This window comes from Chelonoidis abingdonii, chromosome 1 (genome assembly GCF_003597395.2).
Source record: "Chelonoidis abingdonii isolate Lonesome George chromosome 1, CheloAbing_2.0, whole genome shotgun sequence".
Taxonomy (NCBI): domain Eukaryota; kingdom Metazoa; phylum Chordata; order Testudines; family Testudinidae; genus Chelonoidis; species Chelonoidis abingdonii.
The window spans coordinates 26,278,593-26,304,809 of record NC_133769.1 but is presented as its reverse complement, the minus strand read 5'-3'; the positions used below and the strand labels follow the sequence as shown (position 1 = coordinate 26,304,809).

General features: G+C 43.8%; 1 protein-coding gene across 2 annotated transcripts in view; it reads left to right on the top strand.

The window, feature by feature from the left end:
- The window catches only part of FBXL13 (F-box and leucine rich repeat protein 13), a 194,526-nt gene extending 172,784 nt beyond the window's left edge, over window positions 1-21,742 (top strand). The window contains exons 17-21 of one of the 2 annotated variants that reach the window (XM_075064569.1): window positions 322-405; window positions 7,714-7,848; window positions 12,448-12,611; window positions 17,698-18,821; window positions 18,897-21,742. In XM_075064569.1, the coding sequence (XP_074920670.1) occupies window positions 322-405; window positions 7,714-7,848; window positions 12,448-12,611; window positions 17,698-17,875 (561 nt within the window). In that variant the 3' untranslated portion in view covers window positions 17,876-18,821; window positions 18,897-21,742. The remainder of the gene's footprint in view (window positions 1-321; window positions 406-7,713; window positions 7,849-12,447; window positions 12,612-17,697; window positions 18,822-18,896) is intronic. The other variant, XM_075064574.1, reaches the window with a different exon arrangement.
- The last annotated feature ends 4,475 nt before the right edge of the window (window positions 21,743-26,217 follow it).

Genomic DNA, 26,217 nt, shown 5'->3' with positions numbered 1-26,217 from the left:
GATGGCTACATAAAGGGTTCATTTTCTGGAGGACAGAACAGAGGAAGGAGACCTCACTCTGTCTTGAACTCTTTATATGACTTCAGGCAGCTCACTAATTCAATGTCTCTGGCTTCACTTTCCTCTGTAGAACTGAGATAATATCTCACAGAGCTATTGTTTGGGTAAGTTAGTTAATGTCTTTAAAAGGTGTAATCCTCAGATGGAAGGTGCTAGATGCTATAAATTTAGGACATTATTATCATCTATCTTAACGAAATGTTATTTCACAGATGTGTTTTTATAATATAAAAAGTTGAAATTTATTTGGCATGTTTTCAGAGCTTGGCAGCTCTGGGCCACACTAGAAGAATGAAGGAACTTTCTGTATCTGAATGTAGGAAGATCACTGATATGGGAATTCAGGTAAGATAAACCAGACCCTTTTATAGGGATATAGACAGATGTCCTCCTGGAAGTCCTTCTGCTTTCTCAAATTAACCATGTCAAAAACAGAGCTTATATTCCTTTAAAACTGTCTCAATCACTATCCATCACCCAATCCTGCAGCCTTGGTGATATCACTGATTTTTCTCTTTCCTTTTCCCAGCATATTATAGCCATCAGTGAATTTTAAATTTTCTCTCTCTATATAATCTCTAAAATACTCACCTTCTTAAATATAAATTATTCTAACCTTCTCCTTTCTAACCTCCTCACTCTCCTCTTCTGTCAATCCAAAATACAGCAGCTAAATATCTTCCTGTAATATTGCATTAACCGTGACTCTCCTCCATCCATGGAGTCCCTTCACTGGCTTCTTATGTATCAGTCTTAAATTTATTAGCCTCACTTTCAAAAACCTTCACAACTCTGCTCCTGCTTATAGCTTGTCTCTATTTCCACCTATTCTCCATTTCAATCTGACCTTAGTGAGTTTCATCATAAACATTTTTATGTCATAAATATTTTCCTTTCTAAAATGATTGATTTATGCTGCACTTGTGAAATTTTAATCTTGTGCTGTATACAACATAAAGATGCTGTTTGGTTACAGTTTGACCACGAGATGTGTTCTTTAAGGTATTGCTTTATATTTTTCTATGTAGTGGTAGTCTAGAAATAAAACATATCCAATGTCCTTGTTTAGAAGGTGTTCTCAATTAACAGCTACTCTAACCACAGCTATATCTTTACAATATAAACAGAAAGGGAAAGTAATTACATGGTATAGAAACAACCTTTGTTTTCAAGCCACCCTCAGTGTGAAAGCAGCAGAGAATCCTGTGGCACCTTATAGACTAACAGACGTTTTGGAGCGTGAGCTTTCGTGGGTGAATACCCACTTCATCAGACGCAGGTAGTGGAAATTTCCAGGGGCAGGTTCAATATATCATTGCTAAGCAAGCAGCTAGAGATAACGAGGTAGTTCAATCACAGGGAGGCTGCTTAGTGAGGGAAACACTCCAATGGTGATCTACATAGCAGAGAACACTGGAACTGTCTAAGTCAGGAGCAGATGAGAGGTGGATGACAAAGAAACCAAGGGAAATGAGAGAATTGTGGTGTTTCTTGAATAGATATTTGGGAAAGGCCAATGTACCTATCTCGAACAAGGCCTTTCATTTAGGAGAGACCTTAATAGTTTTCACCGATGCTCGATGGTATGTCAAAATTTATCGTCAGATGAACTGACCTGGAGCTAGGGTTTCTCGTTTGATAGTCTGGATCCGTTGGAGAAAGTTTTTTATATATTTGGGGTTGCGGAGTTGATGGACCTGGTTTTAAGTAACTACTGGTCAACAGAATGATGCTGCTAATAGCTGTTATGGCCCAGAGGTGTTTCGAAAGTAGCTCTCGCAAAGAGTAGTTTCTATGTAATATTGCCCAATCACCTTGTGGTAATCTAGATTTGTGTCATTTAGTCCATTTCCAGTAGAGACTGCTCCTAGAATTCATGGGTCGAATCTGTACATAGCACAGATGGGGCAATTAAGGGCTCGGCTATAAAGTGACTCGAGCATATATTATAACAGTTGTGTGGACCCGTTGACATGAAAAAGTCCGAATAGGAAGCACCGAGTGAAATATGTCATGACTTAAGCTAGATCTGCTAAGTTAGATGAAATTCAAGGTTCCTTAGAGTTTGGATGTGGTGGGCATCGTCTGGTGTAAGCTAAACTTAAAGAGTAAATGTGGGCAGTAGTTTAGGCATTGCGAGGAGAGTTGTGTATGGCATGGATGGTGTTCCTTATTCTGAGGCTAAGTTACTATGGTACGGTGTGCAGTTGCTGGTGAGAATACGTTTCAGGTTGGCAGGCTGTCTTGTGGGCAAGGATCGGGTGTGCACCAAGACCCTGAAAGTGTGGGATCATTGTCCAGGATGGTGTTGTAGATCCCTTGATGAAGCTTGGAGGGCAGTTAGCTGGGGGCTTGTTATGTGATTGGCCGTGGAGTCCTGTTGGTTTCTTTCTGTGTATTTTGGTCTGTTGCAGTAGATGGCTTCTGAGGTACTCATGTCTGGCTTGTTGGATTCGTTGTTTCCTAAAATTTCCATCGTCCGTCCTACGGGTGTATTTTGTGTTGGTACTGCTGTTCCTCATTCCTCGTGCGGGTATTGATGTTAGTTGAAAATGCGTTGGGTGAGATTTGTAGGTGTGGCTCTTGTCTGGTGGGGTTAGAGCAGATTGTGGTGATCAGGCGCACAATGGAGTGTGTGAATGTGATCGTGCCGGGATTGAAGTGGAGGCTGAAGTAGGCGTAGTGCGGTTCGGTTAGGGTTTTCGATTATAGGGTGGTGGAAGTGGACCATTCATCCCTTATTGCACCGTGGGTGTCTAGAAAGTGGACCTCCTGTAATTGGTCGGCTGATGATGTGCGGTGGAGAGTGTGAGATCGTGATGGTGACTTTTTCTAGAGTCTCCTTCCATGGTCAGTGATGAGATGTCGATCAATGTTGCGTATAGGTAGAGAAGGGCGTGGTGGATGTGAGCTGAGGGAGCGTTCTTGTCAGGTCCTCAGCCATAAAATATGGCATATGGGGCAGCGTGGGGTGCAAGCGAGTGCCACTTGATCTGGAGGTATAATTGTCCTTCAAACTTGAACTAGTGTGGGTGGATAAAGGCACAGAGCTCAGCAGCCAGTGTGCTGTGCATCATCAGCGATACTGTTCCTGACAGCTGTTGTATTCCATCTGTGTGTGGGATGTTTGTGTAGAGAGCCTCTACATCCATGGTGGCTAGGATGGTGTTTTCTGGGAGGTGACCAATGCGTTGTAGTTTCCTCAGGAAATCAGTGGTGTCACGGAGATAGCTGGGAGTGCTGGCAGCATAGGGTCTGAGTAGAGCGTCCACATATCCAGACAGTCCTTCAGTGAGAGTGCCAATGCCCGAGATGATGGGGCGTCCAGGATTTCCGGGTTTGTGGGTCTTGGGTAGTAGATAGAATAACCCTGGTCGGGGCTCTAAGGGTGTGCTGATTTGTTCCGGTGTCAGTGTGAAGTTACTAAAGAGGGAACTATTTGCATTCATTGGAAACAATGACCTCGAAATGAAGTTATGTAGTAATTAAATATTTGCACTTCATAGTGTCTAGCAGTTGTCATAAAAATAATAATACTAATACATTATTTCAGCTGAGGATTTCACTGGAACAGCACATTTGATTAATTGTTTTAAGTTTCAGATTTACTGATGCATGCAGCATCTGTTTTTAATTATTATCAGTGGTGTTATTTCCCATCTGAACATTTGTTATATTTACATTTTGATTGTAACGGTTACTTGCATATTGAAATTCTGATTTATCATTTTGTTTCTGTTATAAAAATTGCTGTTTATTGTTGTAATTTTTATTAGTACAGGATTGTAGATAGTCATAGTGCTTTTGGAAACAATACACAACTAAGGCCTCGAACTTTATGTGTGTACATACACTTCTATGCATTCACAAGTTGTGCATGAAGAGCACCTAAAGTCTGATTACAAATAGAGGATAACGTGTGCAAGCAAATATCTTTGTACATCTTCAAGCGTGATTTACATGTGCACACTGAGCATTTTGCACTTGCAAAAGTGCATCACACTTTTCCTCAAAGACCTTTAAATGTTTCCACCTAAGTCCCTGCCTGTAAATTCTAACACTCTAATTCTGCAAAATACTTTTAACTACATGACTAAATGTTATTTACTTCAGGCACATGCTTATGTGCTTTTCTGAGTAGAATGGGATTACCCTTCTTAAAGTTAATCGTATGCTGAACTGGGGCTTAAATTAAGACGAGAGAAACAGGAGGAAATGACAGATTCAGAGAGGACAATGGAAAAGACAAAAAGATCATGGAGTTGCTGTATTGATTTATCAGTATAACTATCTAAAGATGATGAGCTTCCTTGAAGAAATGATTTTGAGAAGGGATTTAAAGAAGGATGGGGAGCGGTGTGGCAGACAAGGTCAGATAGGCATAAAAGAAGGTATCTAGTATAACTGGTTGAAAAATCAAGTTTTACCTGTGTGAAAAATTGCCAATAAAATGATTTCATTTGAAATTTTTCACAGAAAATGTTGGTTTTCCTATACAAAAATTGAAATGAAATTATAATGTATTTGAACTGAAATTTTTGTTTTGTTTAAAAAATGTATTGAAAAATCAAATTTCATTGAAATCAAACATTTTCTGAAACATTTCTATTTCAATGACTGCATTTTTCTACAAAAAATAGTTGGAATCCATTTTTTTTGACCAGCGGTAGTATTGATGTGAGTGTGGGAGAAGGAAATAAAGAGGTTAGTTTGCTTCATGCTCATCTAAGAGGGAGTTTTGGGAGGAGAAAGGTAACCAGGCCAGAGAGATAGGAAGAAGCTTGTTTGTGGAAGGTTTTGAAGGAGCTTGAATTTGATGAAGGCGACAATAGGGAGAAAGTGTCAGGATTTGCAAGAGAATTTTGGCCATTCGGTGTGCGGATGAGGTGAGTGTCAGGATTGAGATGCTTGAAAATAGAGATCTTCTGAAATTGACCTTAGTTCTTAATAAGACAAACTCCCATGCTGACCTCTATCCCAAATTTAATTAACCAACAAACGCCTGTAGTGGAGAGCAAATGGCCTGTGTTTTATTCATGTATCATAAATCAGGTGATGTGATTACTATAATATTTTATTTGCTGACACTATAAAGATGTCATGTTATGTAGCTTCTCCACACTTTCTAAAAATCATCATGGAGACATACATTTCCTGCTTTGCATATCACAATGACATAAATCAACACTAATCAGGAACTTAAGACTGTTAACCTTGCCAGTAGGCAATGAGATGGGATTTATATCTTACTTCAAATGAGAACATGAAAACTCTGTGTAAACAGTCCAAAAGTGCATTTTTTGGTCACAATATCACCTTTCAAGCTCACCTCTAGTTTGCTATAATTATTATCAGTTATTTTTGTCCTGTCACCGAGCATGAAATCCAATGGGAATTGCATGCTGGCAAAATTGCTTTGCCTTTTTTGTTGACTTGGAGGCCCTGTATAGATTATCTCCCAAAAAGATTCCGTCTATTAAAATAAAATGTAATTTACACAAAGGATACAGCATAACAACATATTCCGATGTTCTGTAACTATTTTTCATGTTACTGTATATGCCAGTTGTTATTATTTTCATTAAAGAAAATAATTCTTGGCAGCACTAAGTTCCCCAGCACTCTCAGCAGGTTAAAAAAATACTTTGCAGTATGATTTTTCAGGACTTAAGCTGATAATTTGTAAAAAGCTAAGTTTGGGCTAATGGTGATATTCACAATTAGTGGAGAGTTTTAAAGGTAGGAGCAGCTTCAGAACCTATTTTTTATGGATATTTTAAATCTGTACACGTGACAGACTGTAGCAGCTTGACAAATACAATAAAAATGATTTAAGCATATCACACAAACAATGAAATCCTGGCTGCAGCCTGTACTACATACCCTAGCTGGGAATGTAGTGATGACTTAATCACATGTGGGGATCTAATGCTGATGATAATTAGGCTTCTCTTACATGAGGAGAAAAAAATTCACTCACTGGGGGTTTAGAAGTTTTCTGCACTGCAGTTAACACCCTGCAAAACTGGCATTAAAATATGAAAGCCATAGTAGCTAACATTTATAATTTCTGTATTTCCACTCTCTGCAGTCTTAAAGTAAAACATTCACAGCCAGACATATACTGTACTTAAAAACAGCAGTTGATGACCTGTCATAACCATACTGGTCCAAAAAGCAAACTGCAGCACTAGACACAGATGGTAAGATTTAAAAACTGGTTAATTAAATAACATTGAAATTATAAAGTGGGTGCGGATGTGGGTGTATGTATACCCCCACACACATGCAGTTCACACTTATATACATCAGTCATCCAAAAGTGAGCATTTACCAGCAATTACCACATAAAAGCATCCGAGACACCACAGTGAATTCATATTCTAAGTTAAGGGAAATACTGCTGTGCAGGGCCGGCTCCAGGCTCCAGCGCACCAAGCACGTGTTTGGGGCGGCATGCCACGGGGGTCGCTCTGCCGGTTGCCGAGAGGGCGGCAGGCGGCTCTGGTGGAGCTCCCACAGTCGTGCCTGTGGAGGGTCCACTGGTCCTGCGGCTCCGGTGGATCATCCGCAGGCACGCCTGCGGGAGGTCCACCGGAGCCGTGGGACCACCGGACCCCCCGCAGGGAAGCCTGCGGGAGGTCCACCGGAGCCGTGGGACCGGCGAGCAGCAGAGCGCCCCCCGCGGCGTGCCGCCGTGCTTGGGGTGGTGAAATTGCTAGAGCCGGTCCTGCTGCTGTCTCAGATACAATAATCAGGTAATTATTGGTAAGTACTGTTTTTTAGGGTGACACCTGTGTATGTGATATATTTTATTACTGATAGTATGTACCTCATATATGGAGGTGATATCTCTGTGATTAACTGCATTCATCATGCACCTTTACCTGCCACTCTTCTCACTAATCCCTCTACCTCAGGATTATTTCTAATATTAGAAACCTTGGAGCAGCTTCAAGCAGCCACCATTTTTTAACTTATCTGCCACATAAATGTTTTCTCCTTTCCCTCACAGAGGTGGAATTGCCACTCTATCCCATGCTAAGTTACACTAGCCATAGGCCCAGGCTGAACAGTCGTTGCCCAAGGTCACACAGCACGTTAGTGGCAGAATAGGGGCAAGAAGCTAGACCTCCTTAGTTCCGGTTTGGGATCTAACACCTGGGCCATATTCTGTGCCCAGACATAAGTTGCCTATTTGCTTGCCAAATGCCTTTGAATATGTACAGAAAGGATATCTGAAGGCACAAGAGCGAACAGAGTATTTTTGGGGCCATTTGGAAATGTAGCCCTTAATGTCTGGATATGTTCATTGCAAAAGACACAAACTCAGGCTTTTATCTATCTTAGTAAGTGCAGTGAAACTTAAATGAAAGAGTCTAGGTGTGATCTGAAGAACACACTTTGTTGTGATCTACCAGTGTCAGAAATGAAAAATAGCCACCTGGTGCATTTCTTCCTTTTTTGCTGGGCGTTATGGAATGCAACTGAGAAATCTCATTGATAATATATATTTTATTCCACATGTTCAATACGAGAAAAAGAATAAATGAATCAGTTACAGTGATTGCAGTAAATCAGAATGTATTATAAAACTGTAAGCATCCAAAAAGGTACATGAGATTGATTTGGGTGTTTGTAACTGTGTTTCAGAAGTTCTGCCAGGGTGCAAAAGATCTAGAATACTGTGATGTCTCTTACTGCTTTAAACTGACAAATGAAACTGTCAAAGCTTTGGCATTTAACTGCCACCAACTTACATCCCTCAACATAGCTGGTTGCCACAAGGTATGTACAAGAGCTGGGAAGAGTAGTTCCAGAAATGCTATTACATAAAATGAAATAATGTAGCATTCAGACATTTGACTTGCTGATGTCCACATTTTGCAACCATCCTACAGCTTATTCTTCAACATTAAAAAAGTTAATTATGTTATATATAATAATCACCAAAAATTAAAACCAATGAACTAACATTGACTTTCTGAATATTGATCTGGTCACAAATTTTCAAATGCACCTAAATGATTTAGGAGCCATGGTTCCATTGATTTTCCATAAGAATTAAGCTCCCAAGTGCGCAAGTCACATTTGAAAATGGGACATAGGCACCTAAGTCACTTAAACATTTTGAAAATGTTACATATAGTTAGTATATTATTATCTGTGTGCATATCTTACTCATGAGGGAATTCTGTGCCCAAAAAATTAAAATTATACACACAATATTTTAAAATTCTACAAAATTCTGCAAATTTTATTTGTCAATAAATAAATGTGGCTCCAGCTTGGCAGTGGGGAGCACAGGCCACTGGCTGCATTGAGGTGGGAGAGCACCCTGAAGCCCCCACATCCCCCGGTACAGAGACTCGGCAGTGAGGCTGCACCTGACCCTGACAGTGCAAGAGCTGGGCCTGCCCCAGAAATGCCCCAGGGCCCTGTCCCTCTGCAGCAGGTGCACCAGGTGTGGGTGGGCAGGGTCAGCCCAGAAGGATCCAAGTGTGGAGGGGCTTAGTATGAGGGGATCCAGGTGTGGGGTGAGAGGTTTCTTGGTGGGGCAATCTGGGTGCGGGTGGCTCAGTGGAGGTCTGGATGCGCAGAGGCTCATTGGGGTATTCCTGATGCAGGGCCAATGGGACTCTGCAGGGGATGTAGGTGAAGGTGGTTGGGGTTTGGGGGGGGCTAGATGTGGGGAGATGGGGCTCAGTGGGGGGGGTCTGTGTTGGGAGTCCAGGTATTGGGGGGGTGGAGCTTGATGGGGTTGGGGCCAGGTGCAGCTGGTTGGGGATCGAGGGGGGTCTGGGTGTGGGAGGCTTGTCAGAGAGGTCCAGGTGTACGGAAGTAGGGCTTGTCAGGGTGAGAGGTCGATGGGCTTGCTTAATGGGGGAGCCCCAGCTGCTGCCAAGGGGAAGTCGTATGCCTGGCTCCTGCTTCCCCCTGCAATTCCACTATCCCTTTTCTTCTTCATCCCCCTCCCCTCACTCCCACATTCCCCTCCCCCATCCTATTCCACCCCTTTCCTTCCCCACTGCCTCTTCCGCCCCTTCATTCCGCCCACCCCTTACCCAGCTCCACTGTGCGTTGCACAGAATAGAAAACTGGAAGGCTCCCAGCACACAGAAAGGGAGCACAACTCTAGCACTAGGACCCAGGAGGTGGTGTTCAATTGCAGTCAGCGGAGTGGAGACACAGCCTGCTTCAGCTGGGCAGCTGTGTGTTTGCAGAGTGTAGGGGGGCAGTGGCATGTAACCTCTTGTGCCCCCTCCCCATGCCTCACCTCTCTTTGGAGGGAGGCAATCCCCCCCTGTGTCCATGGTCACCCCTGGCCCTCTCTCCCCCACCACCACCCTCCTCACCCCACATTCGGCTTCCCTTTGCCCCTGCTGTTTTCTGCAGGGAAACACAGGAAATCTGTGAGGAGCCGTTTTCTGCAAGCACACCGTCCTACAGAATCCACCCAAGAGTAATATGTGTTACAGTTGTGGGCTCTGTTGTATTTGGTGTATTGACAATGGATTTTGTGTATTATTATACATACGCAGATATTGAAGTTTGCTTCAGTGAAGTTGCTGAATTACTTTTATTCTGTATTTCTAGTTATTTACACATTTTAATTAAAATCATTTCCAGTTACTAATTTATTTAAATAAGACTCATCACTGATGTAACGCCATTCAGCCTCACCATTATCTTGTACAGTGATGTGACAGTTTCCCATATCTTTTGTAGTACCTCTTTAGCTAAACCCTAGGATCGCAGTGCTCTGTTCTGTCCCAACTGAACATGGGTTCCATTTGCTTTTTACTGCTAACATAAATACCTAGGTCATTTTCATTAGTCCCAGTACTTACTCAGCGCATCTGTTCCCTGTGCGTATTCAATCATATATACTTGCTTGCTTGAGTAATAACAGTAGGTATTTACTGCATTCTAGCAATAGCCATCCCAATGTAAGTTTAAAAAAAAGTTTGTGTCAGCAGATATTTCCCTCTGCAGAAAGAGTCCTGCTTCTATGGGGGAGGTTTTTAAAAGTGCTCATGTTGGCCTAATTTTGCTCCCACTGAAGTCAATGGTTGATGCTGAATGCTTTTAAAAGCTACCCTCAGCCATTAGCAATTAAATGCAATGGCCAAAATGTCAACTCGAGAGGTACCTCACGTTCCTTCCCTGCTTTTAAATGTTCAATTAACTTTCAATAATAATAATAAACAATATTGCTATACATGGCAATCTGCAGGCAGAGAGATCGTCCCATACTAAGTGAAGATAGACACTTGCATCCCACCACATTCCTCCTCTCCCCCCCTGTGTCCATTCATCTTCTCCTTAAAAAGATTATGAAGTAAATCTGGTAGCTGTTCACAGTCTAGGATATTTGGTCTCCAACATCAAGAATTGTTGAGACAAACCCATACTGGATCTTGCAAGCCTTCTTTTGGCTTTAACCCAGTTAGAAACTATCAAATGGGGGGGCCTTTGGCAATCACCAGCATAAGTACAGAGTATCTAGCTGCCAAGTAGGAAATATTTTCCACTCAGACACTATTTAAAAATGATCAGAAAAAGACTAAAGCAAGATCTAATCTCCTGTTCTAAGAGGGACAAGTTAGTGTGCCTGGCAGAGTCTCGGCCTGCAATATCAGCTATATAAAAATAACGGAATAAACACAAAGGTCATAAAGAGAAAACATAGGAACTGTAATTTAGGAACTTCACTTCCCAGTAAGAGTGCTGTGGGATGTGCTCTGGAAACTGGGACATTCCCAGAAAACTAGCACAGCTGACCACTGTAATCCTTTTCATATTGAAAAAACATAGACTTTAGTGAGAGTACAGTTGGGCTTCCTGTCATCTATAGCTCTATACATACATTTCTAGGACATGTAGAACAATCATCTTCCAAACATTGCTCATTTCACTAAAAAACTCAGCATGCAGTTTGCATATAGCACAGTCACACCTCCTGTGTAATCTGTGAGTTCATAAAGCCAATTCAAGGAATAATTGTTAAATAGTTTTATAAGAAAGAAAGAAAGAAAGATTGTTGTGGGCAGCAAACCACATGAATGAGAAAAAATAGTGAGGGCTGAAAATGAATCCCTGGTTGAACGAATAAGCCAATTAAATAATGACTATCTAGAGATACAGTTCAATGGACAGATGACCTCTGACATGAACAGGATTGGTGTATGTGACTAAAATAGATTTCTCTGAATAGGGCCTGATCCTGCATCTATTTAGCTTGGCAGCCAAACTTCTGTTTACTTCAATGCAGAAGCAAGCCTATTCTGAGTCAATTGCAGGACTTGCTGACCCTGAGGAAAGGTGTTACAGAACTGCGTCTCCCCAGATGGAGCTCCAGGAGGGACTGCATGAAGGGATAGTGCACTGGCTGTCCAGCTTTGTGGGCTACTGTGGATGGGAAGGGGAGACCTCATCTCCTCCTTGTCCCTGTTAGACTCCCATGATCACAGGGACTGAGATTGTTCCTGGCCCTTTCACAGGAAGTAGGAGGGTAGGGACAGCTACTCCTCATTCCACTCCATTCGAGCCATGGATAATCTGGGCTTCATTGAATACCTATTAGAGGATTTTTTTGCATTCATCAAGATTCTTTTAGATTTTAGGCCCCAATTAAACAAGGTGCTTAGCCACTTGCATAACTTTAGGCATAAGTATTCCCTTTGAAGTCAGTGGGGCTACTCACATATTTAAAGTTACACACATGCTCAAGTACCTTGCAGAAATGAGGCCTTATATGGTGCCCAAAGCAAACTTCAGTTTGCATTACTGGTGATCAGTTCCAGATCAGACTATGGAACTATGAAGTGAAGCTGAATAGTTCTGTCTTGGACAAACTGAAAGGCACCCTAGGCTATAAACAAAAGCAGTCACAAGACAACACACATTTATGATAAGTACTGAAATATGAAATAGGTGTTATTAAAATTAAAATTCTTTCTCCCTGTAGTTAACTCTAACATGGCTCAGTCTAACAGTTTAAATGGAATAATCTGAGAACAGTTAATCCCACCAGATGAGATATGCTATATGCAAAATTATGGGGTTGGGAGTATTGAGCCATTTCAGACTTCTGATTGCTGAAACATCCCTACATGCTTTGGAATGTACTGGAATCATATTTAACTGACACCAAATATACTCCCAACATTTAACTGTTACTTATAGTCTTTTTTGTCTCCTACTTCTGATAGTCAGAATACATCTGTTCCATACATTTCATGTCCTATGGGGCACTTTTCAATATAATCTTCCAGAAATGATACACTTCAAAATATTGAGTTGGCTGTTGTGTTGTGTTTTTTCTTTGGAATCTCTAGCAATCTTCTAATTTCTGTATGTGTATTTCTTTTGCTTGATTTACAGATGACGGATTTGTGTGTTCAGTATTTGTCAGGAGTCTGCCATTATCTCCACTTCTTGGATATCTCAGGCTGTGTACATCTTACTGACAAAACACTAAAGTACCTTTGGAAAGGTTGTACGCAACTCCGGATTCTTAAGATGCTGTACTGCAGAAATATTACCAAGTAAGATATTGCTTCCTGGGCCAAAACTTGAGAGATCAGTGTAAAATTTGAATGAGTACAAATATCATTGTCATTACTAGTTTCATTAAGAGTAGGCCAAAACATGGGATTTTTTACATTTCAATTCCAATTTCATAAAGTGATCTAAGTCACAACCTGGTCAACTCCCCCTCTAGATGGAGACCAGTTTGGTGTGAGTGGCCCCAACCACTGGTGGGCAGAGCCATGTCATTGTTCCTAGCTCTGAGGCCTCAGAAGCACAATCCCAAATCCAGATCCCATGTCTGCCACCCTTCCTTGGAACATGGGGCTCCACAACCTGGCCACCTTCACCCTAAAACCAGTGATTCAGACCTCCTGAGCCTCCAGATGTTTATACAGGTTCCTTTATACATTGCTCCTGTGGGCAATCTGAGCTTCTTGATTAAGACTTTCAGGGGCAACATGACAGCCTAGCAAGGAATACAGGCTTAGCCAAGGAATTTCTTAACCACTGTCATTTTTGTGCTGAAGAACCCACTAGAGAGTTAGTTCTTTGCTGCTCCATCCTTAGTCTGATTTTACCCCATCAGTGACTCGGAGGTTTGGTCAGCGTTTCAGGCAAGACAGACCTTCCTGCTTTCTCTCTTCAGCCTGGTCTTCTGGCTTGTGGTGGTGGATGGCCTCCCTTCTCAGATAAGCCCCCCTTTTATTCTAGTCTTTGACCCTGTTTTGCCATATGCAGGCTGGGAAATTTTAGCCCCCATCATGCAAGCCCTACGTGAAGATAACTATTGTCCCCTGAGATTGGCCAGTCATTGAGAGTCACCCAAGTTGATGGCCTTTGTGACATATTTTGATAGTCCTCTCTGAGGTGTCCCACACACCCCAAAGCAAGATAGTGTCTGGAAGAGAATGGCCTTGTCCAGTTCAGGTTGTTTTATTTATTCAACACAGAACACAGAACACAAAATGGATAGAGGCCAGGGTACAAAAATGGAAGTAATGAAACAAAACTGAGTTCACAGTTTGGTGCACACATATCCCACTCTGTCACAATATAGTTCCACATTTAAAAAAAACTTAATGTTGTATCTCAATACCTGTACTGGGAAGTTGACAAGAAGCTACATTCACTTTCCAGGCAATAATCTCTACAAAATCATCATCACAGTACAACAATTCTTCTTCTTTGTATGGCTGATGTAGATGTAAAGCAGCTACTATAATTTTACATTTAGATGGTTAAGCAAGATAATTGCATCTGGAGTAGCAGAGTGTATTGCTGTGATGCTTCCTTCGTATTTGGGAATTGGGCATTGAGTTGTTACATGTTCCCTGATCTGTTCTGGGTGACCACAGTCACACACTGGAGAGTTTTAATTTTCCATTTTTGCAGCAAGTATCCGCATCTGCCATGGTGTGTGCCAATATGGTTTAGGGTTGCACATAAGCTTTCATAAGATTGAAACTAGAGATCTTCAGAGTCAGATCTTTCACAAGGCGTTTGTTTGTGACTTCTTGTGAACTCAATTTGGCTTTCCAAGCTTCATCAGGGTTGAAGTTACAATATAACCATGATTCTACATTTATTAATTGTGATTTAGGTTTTTAGCAGTGACAGTAGGAAGAATGATAGTGTTATTATTGAATTTCATGGACTATTTTTAACGTTCCATGCACTTCATTCACCACTTTCATAATTTCAGCTAAGGAATAATAAGCAGAGACTTGTCATATATAATATACCACTCACCAATAGCCCCAAATTCTGTTTTTCCATACTAATCAACTGTTATCATTAAGGATCTTATTCAACCCTAATGTTTACAAAAACAGGGGCAAAACCTGGCTGTTTTTCAAAGTGTGCGATGTCTGTGTGCAACATTTCCTAGATGTGTTCACATTTCAGAGACCATTACGAGCGTTTGAGAGGCTGGACTCTGTGTAAAGTGAGATTAGTCCACAGAATAAAATATGCTGTTCCTGCACACTCTACAAATATTAAATAAATAATAAAAGAAATATGGTTTTAATTTAAAGATGCCCCAGGAGATCTATAAGCCATGTGCACTTCATGCTACTAGAAGAATTCCTCAGTTATTTATTAAACACGGCCCGGGCCTACCAGACTTCACTTAGCAGACAGACCCAGCCATATAAACATTCAGGCACATCTCATGACACTATGTTACATCCTTTTTACAATTTTATTTTTAGATTAAAAAAAAAACCCCAAATCATGAAATCTTGACAGCTGCAAACCCATAGAGCTCTTTAGGAAGCAGTTACAAGCAAAGCGAGGGTCCATCCTTTCCAATCTCAGATACCGTTAGAGATGATATTTGCAGTCTAATAACACGCTGCAGGTTTCTGCAAATATTAAAACAAAAAAACATAATTTGGAATAAATATGGCCTGCTGCATAGGTCCATATCTAGAGCTTAACGACCAGTTAACTAATCACATCTGAGTGCCCCAGAGAATCGTCATGTAGGAGTGACACTGGTACAGCCTGCTTCAACTACTGGATATGAAAGAGGCAGACTAGGCCTCAGTGTATGGCAGCACAGGCAGCATAAGGATATTAGCTGTGATTCACCTAGGACTAATGCTGTTTTGTAAAAAGGAAACATTCATTAATATTTTCCATGTGTTTAGTACATTAGTGACAGGATGGGGAGGCCTGGGCCTCCCACACATTCCTGAGGCTCAAAAATCAAGGCAGCACAAACCAATCCTATAAACTGGATTAAGGATTAAGCAGAAGTTTGCACTTTCAGAAGCAATTAAACATGTCTAACAACATAAAAATCTGTTTCTAGCCACTGTACACTGCTGTTTTTCAAATATGACACACACAGAAACTTATTTCTGGACTCAGGCTCCTTGAGCACCAAGTGTGAGCCCCCAGGGAGTGTGTCTGCAGGCGCTGTAAAGTCATAAAATAATACAGCTTTGCAGCTGACACGGCTCAGAAAAGATGAGAGCTTATATAACCCAAGTGCTCTTACATAATGGAGGAGGTCTGCAGTGTGCTGGGTTAGGTTCCTTTTTACCTTTCCCTTTTGCTTCCAGCCTTCCCCTTCTCTCCTTGCTGCACACACCCATTTCTTAAGGCCAAAAGTTTTGTTCTGACTCAGGAACACCAGTTGTTGGCATTAATGCTGATTAGTATTTGTTTTATGGTACTGTCCTCTTACCCCTCCCCAAAGTGTTGGCGCCAAGGCTCTAGATCTATAAATGCAATGTAATGCAATGTTCCTTAACCCATGTATTTTGTTACATGCTGACAGATAAATAATAGCCACTTCTGGCAATCTGGTCGATTTTGGCTCCGGTCACGGAGCAGCATAAGCCTCCAAAAAAGTAGTAATAGCTATTATAGTGCAGTAAGCTCCACCCTTTAGCCATCATCCATTGAAAGCAATTTTCCATAAGCAAAGGGAAAGTGGACCTGGACAAGTGGCATTTGTACTAGCTAACTGTATCTCTCACCCACCATAGACATCTGCACATGGGTTCATCCATATCATAGGGTTGCTTGAATAAAAACACTTGTATGCTATTGTGTTCATCTTGTTAACAGGAATGTGTTAACAACTAAATGATGTAATGTTGGAGCTTTCAAATGTGCTTTTGTGGTCAGAAAGGAATTCTTCCTGCTTAGCCAACCTTGTCTCTTATTGCATCAGCCACCCTTTCCCTTTGCTGCTGCTAATGGTGCCACTCACAATGCTGCATGTGCCTGTTTCTCCCACAGCCATCTTCCCACTTCCTTCCATGTTGCCCCCTATGTATGGGCTTCCTTCCCTGAGCTGGTGAAGCAACCCACTGGCCCTCTCCACATTCAGATCCTGCCTGATGCCAATACCTAACACAAAAACATGCACCTACATCACCATCTTAGTTCTTATACTTGTTGATCGTATGAGTGAACAACTTCTTTATAGTGAAGGGAAGAAATGTAAACGCTGGGTGAACGCGTAAGGTTCCTGGACGTAAAGCTGGAGGTGGTTGTGAGGAATGGAGTAGGTGAGAAGGTTGGATGCTGGTTAGAGGAGAAGTTATTGTATTCAACTGAAAACCAAACAAGCTAATGTAATCCGCCTACCGCTGCCCTGATCGCTTTGCCTGTCGGGCGTAAACATGTCCCCATGTTTGTCCCTTTAGATTTGATGCTCTTTTGGGCATAGATGGTGCCTCCTTCTGTGTTTATAAAGTGCCTTGCACACTTTGGGCACTAGCACAATCTAAACATCTTAATATAGGGAGAGCACTCAGAGACCCCAGTCATACTGAGGGCCCCATTGTACAAGGCACTCTACAAGGAGACAGTCCCTGCTCAGGACCTCTGCCTTGCAGTGAGGTGGTGGGATAGCGGCTTCTGCCCAGCGGGCGGGGGTGTGTGTGTGTGTCTTGGGGCTTCTGCCCAGCAGAGTGCACCTGCCAGGGCTCGGGGCTTCAGCAGGAGCAGGGCTGAAGCCCTGAGCCCCAGCACATGCCTCTTGCAGGGCTGAAGCCCTGACCCTAGCAGGTGCGCCCTGGCTCTCAAATTTCTGAAGATTGTCATATGTAGCTTGGAGGGTCAGTAAGTTTGGCCAGCCCTTCTATACAAACTGAAAAATGTACTGGGGCATGTCATATCCCCACCCCCCACTTCCCTAACCCCAAACCAAAGGCTGTGTCCTTGGAACTTCCACAGTGGCCAAGGAAAGGTAGGACAGAGCTGTGTCTGCACCCATGCATCCTAGCTCAGCATCAGCTAGAGCTGTCACTTGACAGCACTACACAACGTTTGCTCCCCACTAGCAGCTGAGACTGTGACTTCACAGTAACACCCCCAACTCAATTGGAGATGTCCAAATAACAGTATGACCCACAGAGCCACCCACAGAACTGCATGTTTCATACAGCATGAAATAGTTTGACCAGGATAGAATTTGAAGCTAAGACCATTATTGTATCACCTGCTGCTTCTCAAAAGGCATAGTAGGGTAGGAAATATGGTCACTCTGAGAATCTGGCCCTGAAGGTTCATACTTTTTACAAATGTTCTTGGTAGAAATTTCTTGTGCACCAATATTAATTTTCATTTTTCTTTCAGACAAGCTGTTTTGAAATATTCAGCCAAGCTAGAGAAGCAGGAATATAATGATGCTGACCCTCCTGCATGGCTTGGGTATGATAGCGGCAGCAGTGTACTCCCTCTCAACAAGAAACCCAAAACAGGACCTGAAAAAGCTAAAGCCTTGTACCAGAATGAAAACAAAGAAGCTACATAACATCTTCTGTGCTTCACATTTTCTTCAGCAGAGAGTGTAAAAATGAGACAGCAAGTTCCTGTTTCTAAAATAGTCATTTAATAAAGCGGATTTTCTAGTTGAATTGTGAAGCGTTTATTCCAAATCTTCTTAGCAGCAGTACTGCTGCCCGCATTCACAATTACTGTGCAAAGAAATGAAATTGCTAGCTTAATTTTTTAGTGAGCTTTCAGATGCTGACTCAATCTAGTGAAATTTCAGATGTGTTCATCTTCCAGGCATGAGCAGCATTTATACAGCTTGCAAAGCGTATTTATACTTTCATGATATGTAACTAATAACAAGCTATGTGTGTGGTGTTCTTATTGATCGAGAGGGTCTGAGTAGGGCTTGCCCTCATGAGGGGACAAGAACCCTGAGCTCTCACAAAAAATCTGGAAATTCAGCACCTCACAGAATTAGTTCATATCAAGGACAAATATCGATATGACCACCCCCCCCATATGCAAATATCATATTTGTGCCTTCAAATGGTCACTTGCACATACATTGCAGTAATTGCACATTCAGGCCTCTCATTCTAAAAATGTGGTCTTCCACGTTACTTAAGGCCAGATTGTTAAAGCTACAGCTTGGGGCTTTTGACAATCCTACTAGGCACCTTGGTGCCTAACTGCCACTGATGGGAGTTAGGTGCACAGGCATTTTTGAAAATCCTTCTGGACACCTAGCTGGATCTTTAGGAGTCTAAATAACTTTAAATATGAAGTGTTAGATTTTTACCTTTGGTGATATGAAATTACCGAGTTGAGAGAGCCAGCACAATGGAAGATAAAGGGACCAAAGGGACTTTGAAAAATGCGCAGAAAAATCTATGGAACCGATTCTGTAAAATGTATCCATGCACTTTTGCTGCTGCATGGCATTCCATTTAAGTGAGTGCAAATCCACGTGGTAGTATAGGTCTGTGTGGAGCTAATTGTAAGACTGGTCCTAGAATGGTACCAATCAAGGAACAAAACAATGGGACACAAAACAATAGGTGTCCCCTTTGACTAAAACAGCTAACAGAAGCCTTGGGTTTGAAAATTTCTTCAGGAAATTAAAACCCATCTCATGCTTTCATTAATTTTTTATGTCTGCCATTTCAAACTATCAGTGTTGCTCCACCTCAAGACCCCTTGTCCCCAGACAAAAAAACCCACACAACTACATAGATTAAGGGGAAAGCAATGACTGATGTGGTTTCAATTAAGTGCTATGAAGGGTAATAATAGTGCCCTCTATTTTCTCCCTGTTGCGCACTGACAATGTGAAACAGTAGAACGGGATGGCTTTACAATGTAGCCTGGTGATTTAGTGTGCAAGTGCACACACAGAGACAGAGCCCACGGTGAATTATGAACAGCAGTGGAGCTGTGAACTCGCCGTTTCCTTTCTCCGCCAGCTGCACTCAGTAAGAGGTTTGATGGCCTCAGAGTAAATTTCAGTTTTGAGAACCAAACTTGTGTACCTCTTGTACAAATACCACTGAACTGCAGTCAGACAAAGGCTTTTAAAAGTTTAGTTTTCTTTATTACTATGCATTTATATTGTGGCAGCATATAGAGGCCTCAATCAAATCAGAGCCCTGTTGCGCTAGGTGCTAGATAAACAGTAAGTACGAATCCCTGCCCCAAGGAGCTGACAGTCTAAACACCCATGGTGGACTGTACATTATTTATTTTTTCATTTTGGTCTTTGTTTACATGACTCATGTCCCTCACGCTTAACAATGCAACCAGAATAAAGTTTCCCATGCACTAGCTCAACACTGCAGTACCTGGGGAGTATACGCTGCAGGGGAACGGTTATTTGTTAAAGGGATGTCGACAACATAGATTTTTTAAATTAGTTTCTGACTGGCCAGTTAGAAGCTACCACCTTCTTTTTGTTATTCAGGCAAAGGACTGGCTTTGAGGTCCTGATCCATAACTAGGGCTCCTAGAGGCATCCATAGTTGCAATAAGCAGGGACCCCAAGGGGCAGGCATGGTGGGGACTGGAAGCAGGGACTTGGAAGGTAGAAAGGAAAAGTTGTAGTGCTGGGGAGGAAGCAGGGATCCATGGGGCTGGGGGGCATCTTGTTGATGAGGGAAGCAGGGACCTGGAGGTGGGAGGATGATGTGGAAGCAGGGATGTGGCAGGGGAGTAGAGATGAGGTGGAGGGAGCAGAGATGGGGTGGAGGGAGCAGGGACTGTAACCAACCTTGACTTTATCAGCGCCACCTCTGCATCTATTGACTCTAGAAGGAGCAGAGCATGGTGGGGGTGGGGGAGTGATTCCCAGCCAAGGCTTGAAGGGGTAAAGGAAGGTTTTTGGGGGGAGGCGTGTGAACTTCTAAAGTCAGGTGGGAAGGGGATGGGGGCAAGTTAACAAGTAACGGGGGGTAGGGGGTAAAGGACTAAACAGCTCTGAGTGCAGGCACTAAGGGTATCCGTAACTGCCATGGTCCCCATTTCTACCCACTTCTGGTCCCTGTTACCCCTACCCCATTCCCTGTACAGCCACTTTCCCCACCAAAGTGCTGAAGGCAGAGGAATCTCTGGCGTGCTGCCTACACATACCCCAGGCAGCAGCTTCAGCCGCTGCTCTTCTGGCAGGTGTCCAGCTCCACCTACAGAAGCAATGACGTGGGAAATCCTTTAGTCAATTTTTAAAGCTTTTTTTCTGTTCCGCTGCTGCTGCTGACTGTGCAGGGCACATAAGCAAGGCAGCACATGCAGGCCTGAAAGCACCACGAAGACGTGCTGAGGGCCAAGCCTCCCCTGCTCTACCTGGCATGCCTGTGCCTGCCTCTGTTTTACAGCAGCACCCGCTGCCAGGTACGCTGCTGCCTCGCCATGCTGCGCCTCACATAGTGAAGAGTTGCTCTTGCTGCTCCCCGTCCTGGGGAGGGCTCCAAGGAGAAGCCACATCATCATTGCTTCCTACTAGGCTACTAGAAACAACAGAAAGGAAGGTACAGTGTCACATTAATGGTGACATGACAAGTGACTGCCTGTTCACGGAGGTTTACCTCTGTGTGCTTTTAATCCATCTGCAATCAAAATATAACTGCCTACAAGATAAGCCAGCCTGAACCTGCAAGCCCACCTTGGCTCTGACTAACGCCTCCTGAGGTGTAAGACAATTTACACTTGAAAAGATTCAAGACGGGCCTTTTGTCTCGGTTACAGCAAGGAAGGCATTTCCTTTCACCACGTATCTAACCACACCCTGGTAGAAAATAACTCTTTGAAGTTGGTCACAGACAACCAGGCTAATATGAAGGACATTTGAAGATTATATATTGGTGGAAATGGCATAATGGGAAGTCATGTTTCCTAATGCTAATGAAACTTTGAAAACTTGCCTCTGCTAAGAACAAAGGAAGTCCTGTCTTTACACATCAGGACACTGAACTTAAGAGAGTAAGAAGGAGAGCAAGGACAAGCCAAGGAACACGTATGCAGTGTTAGTGTAGCCACATCGGTCCAGGATATTAGAGAGACAAGGTGAGTGAGATTACATCTTTTATTGGACTAACTGCTGTTGATGAGAGAGACCAGGTCTACACTACAGAATTAGATTGACATAAGGCAGCTCAGCTTACATGAACCTAGTTCTGTACGTGTCTACATTAAAATGTCGCACCTGCCAATGTAACTCACCAAATACACAGACTTAATAACTCCACTGCCATGAGAGGTGTAGCGCTGAGTCGACATAGTCAGGTTGACACCGTGTCAGTGTAAACCCTGCCTTACTTATGTCAATTTTAGTGGCCACCAGGAGGTGTCCCACAATGCCCGACTGTGACCACTCTGGTCATGATCTTGAACTCTACTGCCTAGCAGCAAGATACACAGGTATCTAAATCCTCACAAATTTTTGAAATTCCATTTCCTGTTTGCTCGGCATGGAGAGCTCACCTAGTAACTGCCCTGCTGACCATGCCTGCTTCACCCTGCAGACGCACTCCTGCCTGGAGTACACAGGAGGTGGTAGATCTCCTGGGTCTGTGGTATGTCTACACTACAGGATTATTCCGTTTTTACATAAACCGGTTTTGCAAAACAGATTGTATAAAGTCGAGTGCACACGGCCACACAAAGCACAATAAGTCGGTGGTGCGCGTCCATGTACCGAGGCTAGCGTCGATTTCCGGAGCGTTGCACTGTGGGTAGCTATCCCATAGCTATCCCATAGTTCCCGCAGTCTCCCTCGCCCATTGGAATTCTGGGTTGAGATCCCAATGCATGATGGTGCAAAAACAGTGTCGCGGGTGATTCTGGGTAAATGTCGTCACTCAATCCTCTCCTCTTGAAAGCAACGCGTAACAATCATTTCACGTCCTTTTCTGGGATGCCCTGCAAGCGCCATAGCATGGCAACCATGGGGCCCATTTTGCCTTTTGAACTGTGCACCGTAATGTACTGGAGCTGCTTGACAGGTAGCAGAGAACAGTTACCATCCCTATTGTACCGTCTGCCATGCCATTGTAAATTGTGATGAGATGACGGTTATCAGTTCATTATGTACCATCTGTGCTGTCATGAGTTGCTGCCTGGCTGGCCTTTTGCTGAGGCTCGGCCAGGGCGCAAAGACAAAAATGGGAATTGACTCCCCGGGTCATTCCCTCCTATGTTTTATTCTAAAAATAGAGTCAGTCTTGCCCTTAGAATATGGACAAGTGTACTAGAGAACCAGTGTACCAGAGCAGAAACACCGCTCCGTGTCAGATCCCGCAGAAATGATGAGCTGCATGCATTCTTAGGGGTGCCCCTGCAAACACCCCACCCGTTGATTTCCCTCCTGGGCATACCCGTGGCAGTGTCCCCCCATTTGTGATGAAGTAATAAGAATGCAGGGAATAAGAAATACTGACTTTTTAGTGAGATAAAATGAGGGGGAGGCAGCCTCCAGCTGCTTGATAGTCCAGGCAGGACAATTAAAGCGTGGCAAGGGAGAGGAGCCCAGCCTCCCGTTGCTATGATAGTCCAGGCAGTACAGAACTTTTCTTGACAGAAGGGGGGGGGGGGCTATGATCTTCAGCCCCCAGTTGCTATGATGAGGACGGTACCAGCCCGTTCTGTACCATCTGCCGGGAATGACCGGGAGGCATTCCTATTTTTACCCAGCGCCCCGGTCGACCTCACCGAGGCAGCCGGAGCACCTCCGGGCTGATGAGGACACCTATCAGTTCTTTGCGTACTGTACGTCATGCCACCGGGGAGGGGAGGGAGGGGAGAGGATGCTGCTTATTCATTGTCGCAGCACCGCATATACAGCAGCATTCAGTAGACATAGCGGTGAATATAAAGAAGTCAAGAAACGATTTTTTTCCTTTCTTTCATGCGGGCGGAAGGGGTAAATTGACGACATATACCTGAAACACCCCGGACAATGGTGTTTGACCCTACAGGACTGGGAGCTCACCAAGAATGCAAATGCTTTTCAGAGACTGCGGGGACTGTGGATAGGCTGGAGTCTCAATCCCCCTCCCTCCCCCATGAGCATCCATTGACTTCTTGGCTTCCATACACTTGCACACAGGCAACTGGCTTGGCCTCTGTCTATCATTACCTGGAGATTTTTTTTCAAATGCTTTGTCATTGTCTTCCGTAACGGAGCTCTAGAACAATTCTAGTCTCCCCATACAAGCGATCAGATCAGTATCTCCCGTCGGCCCATGCTGGAGCTCTTTTTGGATTTGGACGCAGCACTGTGTAGCCTGGAGATTTTTTCAAATGCTTTGTCATTCGTCTCTGTACACAGAGCGTGATTAAGAACAGATTATCTCCCATACAGCGAGCAGGACCCAGTTATCTCCCGTACTGGCCCATGCTGACTCTTTTTGGATTGTTTTGGGACTGCATGCCACCCTCTGATCAGAGCTCTATGCTGGGGCAACAGGAAAATGAAATTCAAAAGTTCCCGGGGCTTTCTGTCTTCTGGCCAGTGCATCCGAGTTCAGATTGCTTTCCAGAGCGGTCACAATGGTGCACTGTGGGATACCGCCCAGAGGCCAATACCGTCGATTTGCGGCTGCACTAACCCTAATTTGACATGGCAATATCGATTTCAGCGCTACTCCTCTCGTTGGGGAGGAGTACAGAAACCGGTTTAAAGAGCCCTTTATATCGATATAAGGGCCTCGTTGTGTGGACAGGTGCAGGGTCAAATTGGTTTAACGCAGATAAATTCGGTTTAAACACATAGTGTAGACCAGGCCTGTGGGGAGAAGAGGCTGGGCAGGCGCAGCGCCAATCCAGCCATAGAAACGTCAATATCTACAAGCAGATCACTTGTGGCCTGAGGGAGAAGGTCTACAAGAGGGACCTGCAGCAGTGATGCGTGAAAGTCAAGGAGCTGCAGCAGGTGTACCAGAAGGCAAGGGAGGCTAACAGTCGCACTGGTGCAAAACTGCAGACATGTTACTTTTACAAAGAGCTACATGTTATCTGTGGATGCTTAGGAGGAGTCAGAGTCACCGGCCCCGAGAGTGAACAGTGGCGAGGAGGTTTTGGACAAGGAAAAGGAGGATGAGTATGGGGGACAGCAGAATAGGGGATGCAGTGGCAGTAAGCCAGGACCTATTTTTGACTCCAGAGCAGTCAAGGCAGTCCCGACAGTGTAGCACAGGTGAGCCTGATGCAGGGGAAGGAACCTCTGGGAAGTATGCAGTTTGCTTTGATATAACAGGGACACATCTGTACATTTACTCTTTTTTAATCATCGTAGAAGAGGTAGTGAAATAACCAGTAGAGGCAGACTTGCTATCTGCTTCTCATTCCCCTGTACAGTTAGGTAGAAGGAGACGTGTGGAGCAGCTTGTTTATGTACACCAGGATGTCCTGTGAATCCTCCATACAGATCTTGAGAAAACGTTCCAGGAGGTCCTCGGCAATTGTCTGCCGAAAGTCTCTGGGGAGGGCTGCCTTGTTTCTTCTGCTGCAGCAGAACACTTTCCCACTCCGTCAGCAGTTACTTCAGCAAGCACCATTGCAGCACACAGGCTAGCAACATGTGGACCCGGTCTGCAGCTGGATGCAGGCAGGAGCTGTCCCGTTCAGCCTCCTTTACCCTCAGAAGTGAGATATCAGCTACAATCACCACCGCCTGTGGAAAATGGTGCCAGTATTCAGTTCAATTGCCCCACCCACATATACGCATGCCCATGAGCTACCCCTCATTATTTTCCCAAGTCGCTCCCTCCCCCAGGTCATACTCGCCATGGCTGGGACTGCCATCGTGCTCTCTGAATCCCAAGAAGTGAGGAAGTAGTGCTTCTACCTTGTGTGGATCCAGGGAAATGAGTTCAGAATACGCACTTTCCATTTATCTTGTGAATACATTCACAATAGCACCTCTGTACATTGTATCTTTTGGAGCTGGAAATGTGGCTTTGGGGATCTCTTTATCCTCCCCACCGGAGTGGTTCAGCCAGATAAGGAGGATAAGGAAGAGGACGCAGGATGACATGTTCCAAGAGATCCTGCAAGCCTCTGGTGCTTCGCATACTGAGCACAGGGCTTGGTGGATCACACTCATGGACAGAATGGACAGAGATAGAGCGGAGAGGAGAAAAGCACAGGGAAAGGAGAGAGATGTGCCCTGCAAGATGCTAGTGTTTCTCAAGTGGCAAACAAACACCCTGGAGACTCTTGTTCACCTTCAGGTTCAAAAGACCCACGCTCACCTCCCTCTATAGCCCATAGAGAACTGCATTCTGGGACCTCTCTACACACACTCCTGACATTGCACATGGCATCCAGGGCCGCTGCACTATCACCACCACTTCACCCCAGGGGAGATAATCATAGACAATCACAGCTGCACATACACTGACCTGTGAGAGACATGCTTGGTGCATGTGTTTGTGAAATGAAAATGACTGTTCTTTCCCCTTCAGAGGTTCTTGTCCCTGCATTTATAAAAGTTCATTAATACATCTGTTTGCCTGGATTTGGAATAAAAGTCTATTTATGGAAACTTAATTCATCTTTATTAGTTCACAACATATGCAGGCTGGGGCTGACATCATTCAGCGATAACAGCAAGAGGTGCATTTGCAATGTTATATGACTACACACACAGCACTCATTGCAAGGTTCGTACCGGGGTGCAAAAAGCCAATGCCAGGCAGAGTGCAGTACAGCAACACACATTACTCACTATTAAAATGGTCTTTGAAAGCCTCCCTGAGACTTATCGCTTCCCACTGAGCTCTTCTTATAGCTCTGGTATCTGGCTGCTCAAATTCAGTGGACAGCCATTCCACCTCTGAACCTCCACCCCAGCGGAAACTTCCCCCCTTTCCTTCACAGCTATTTTGAAGA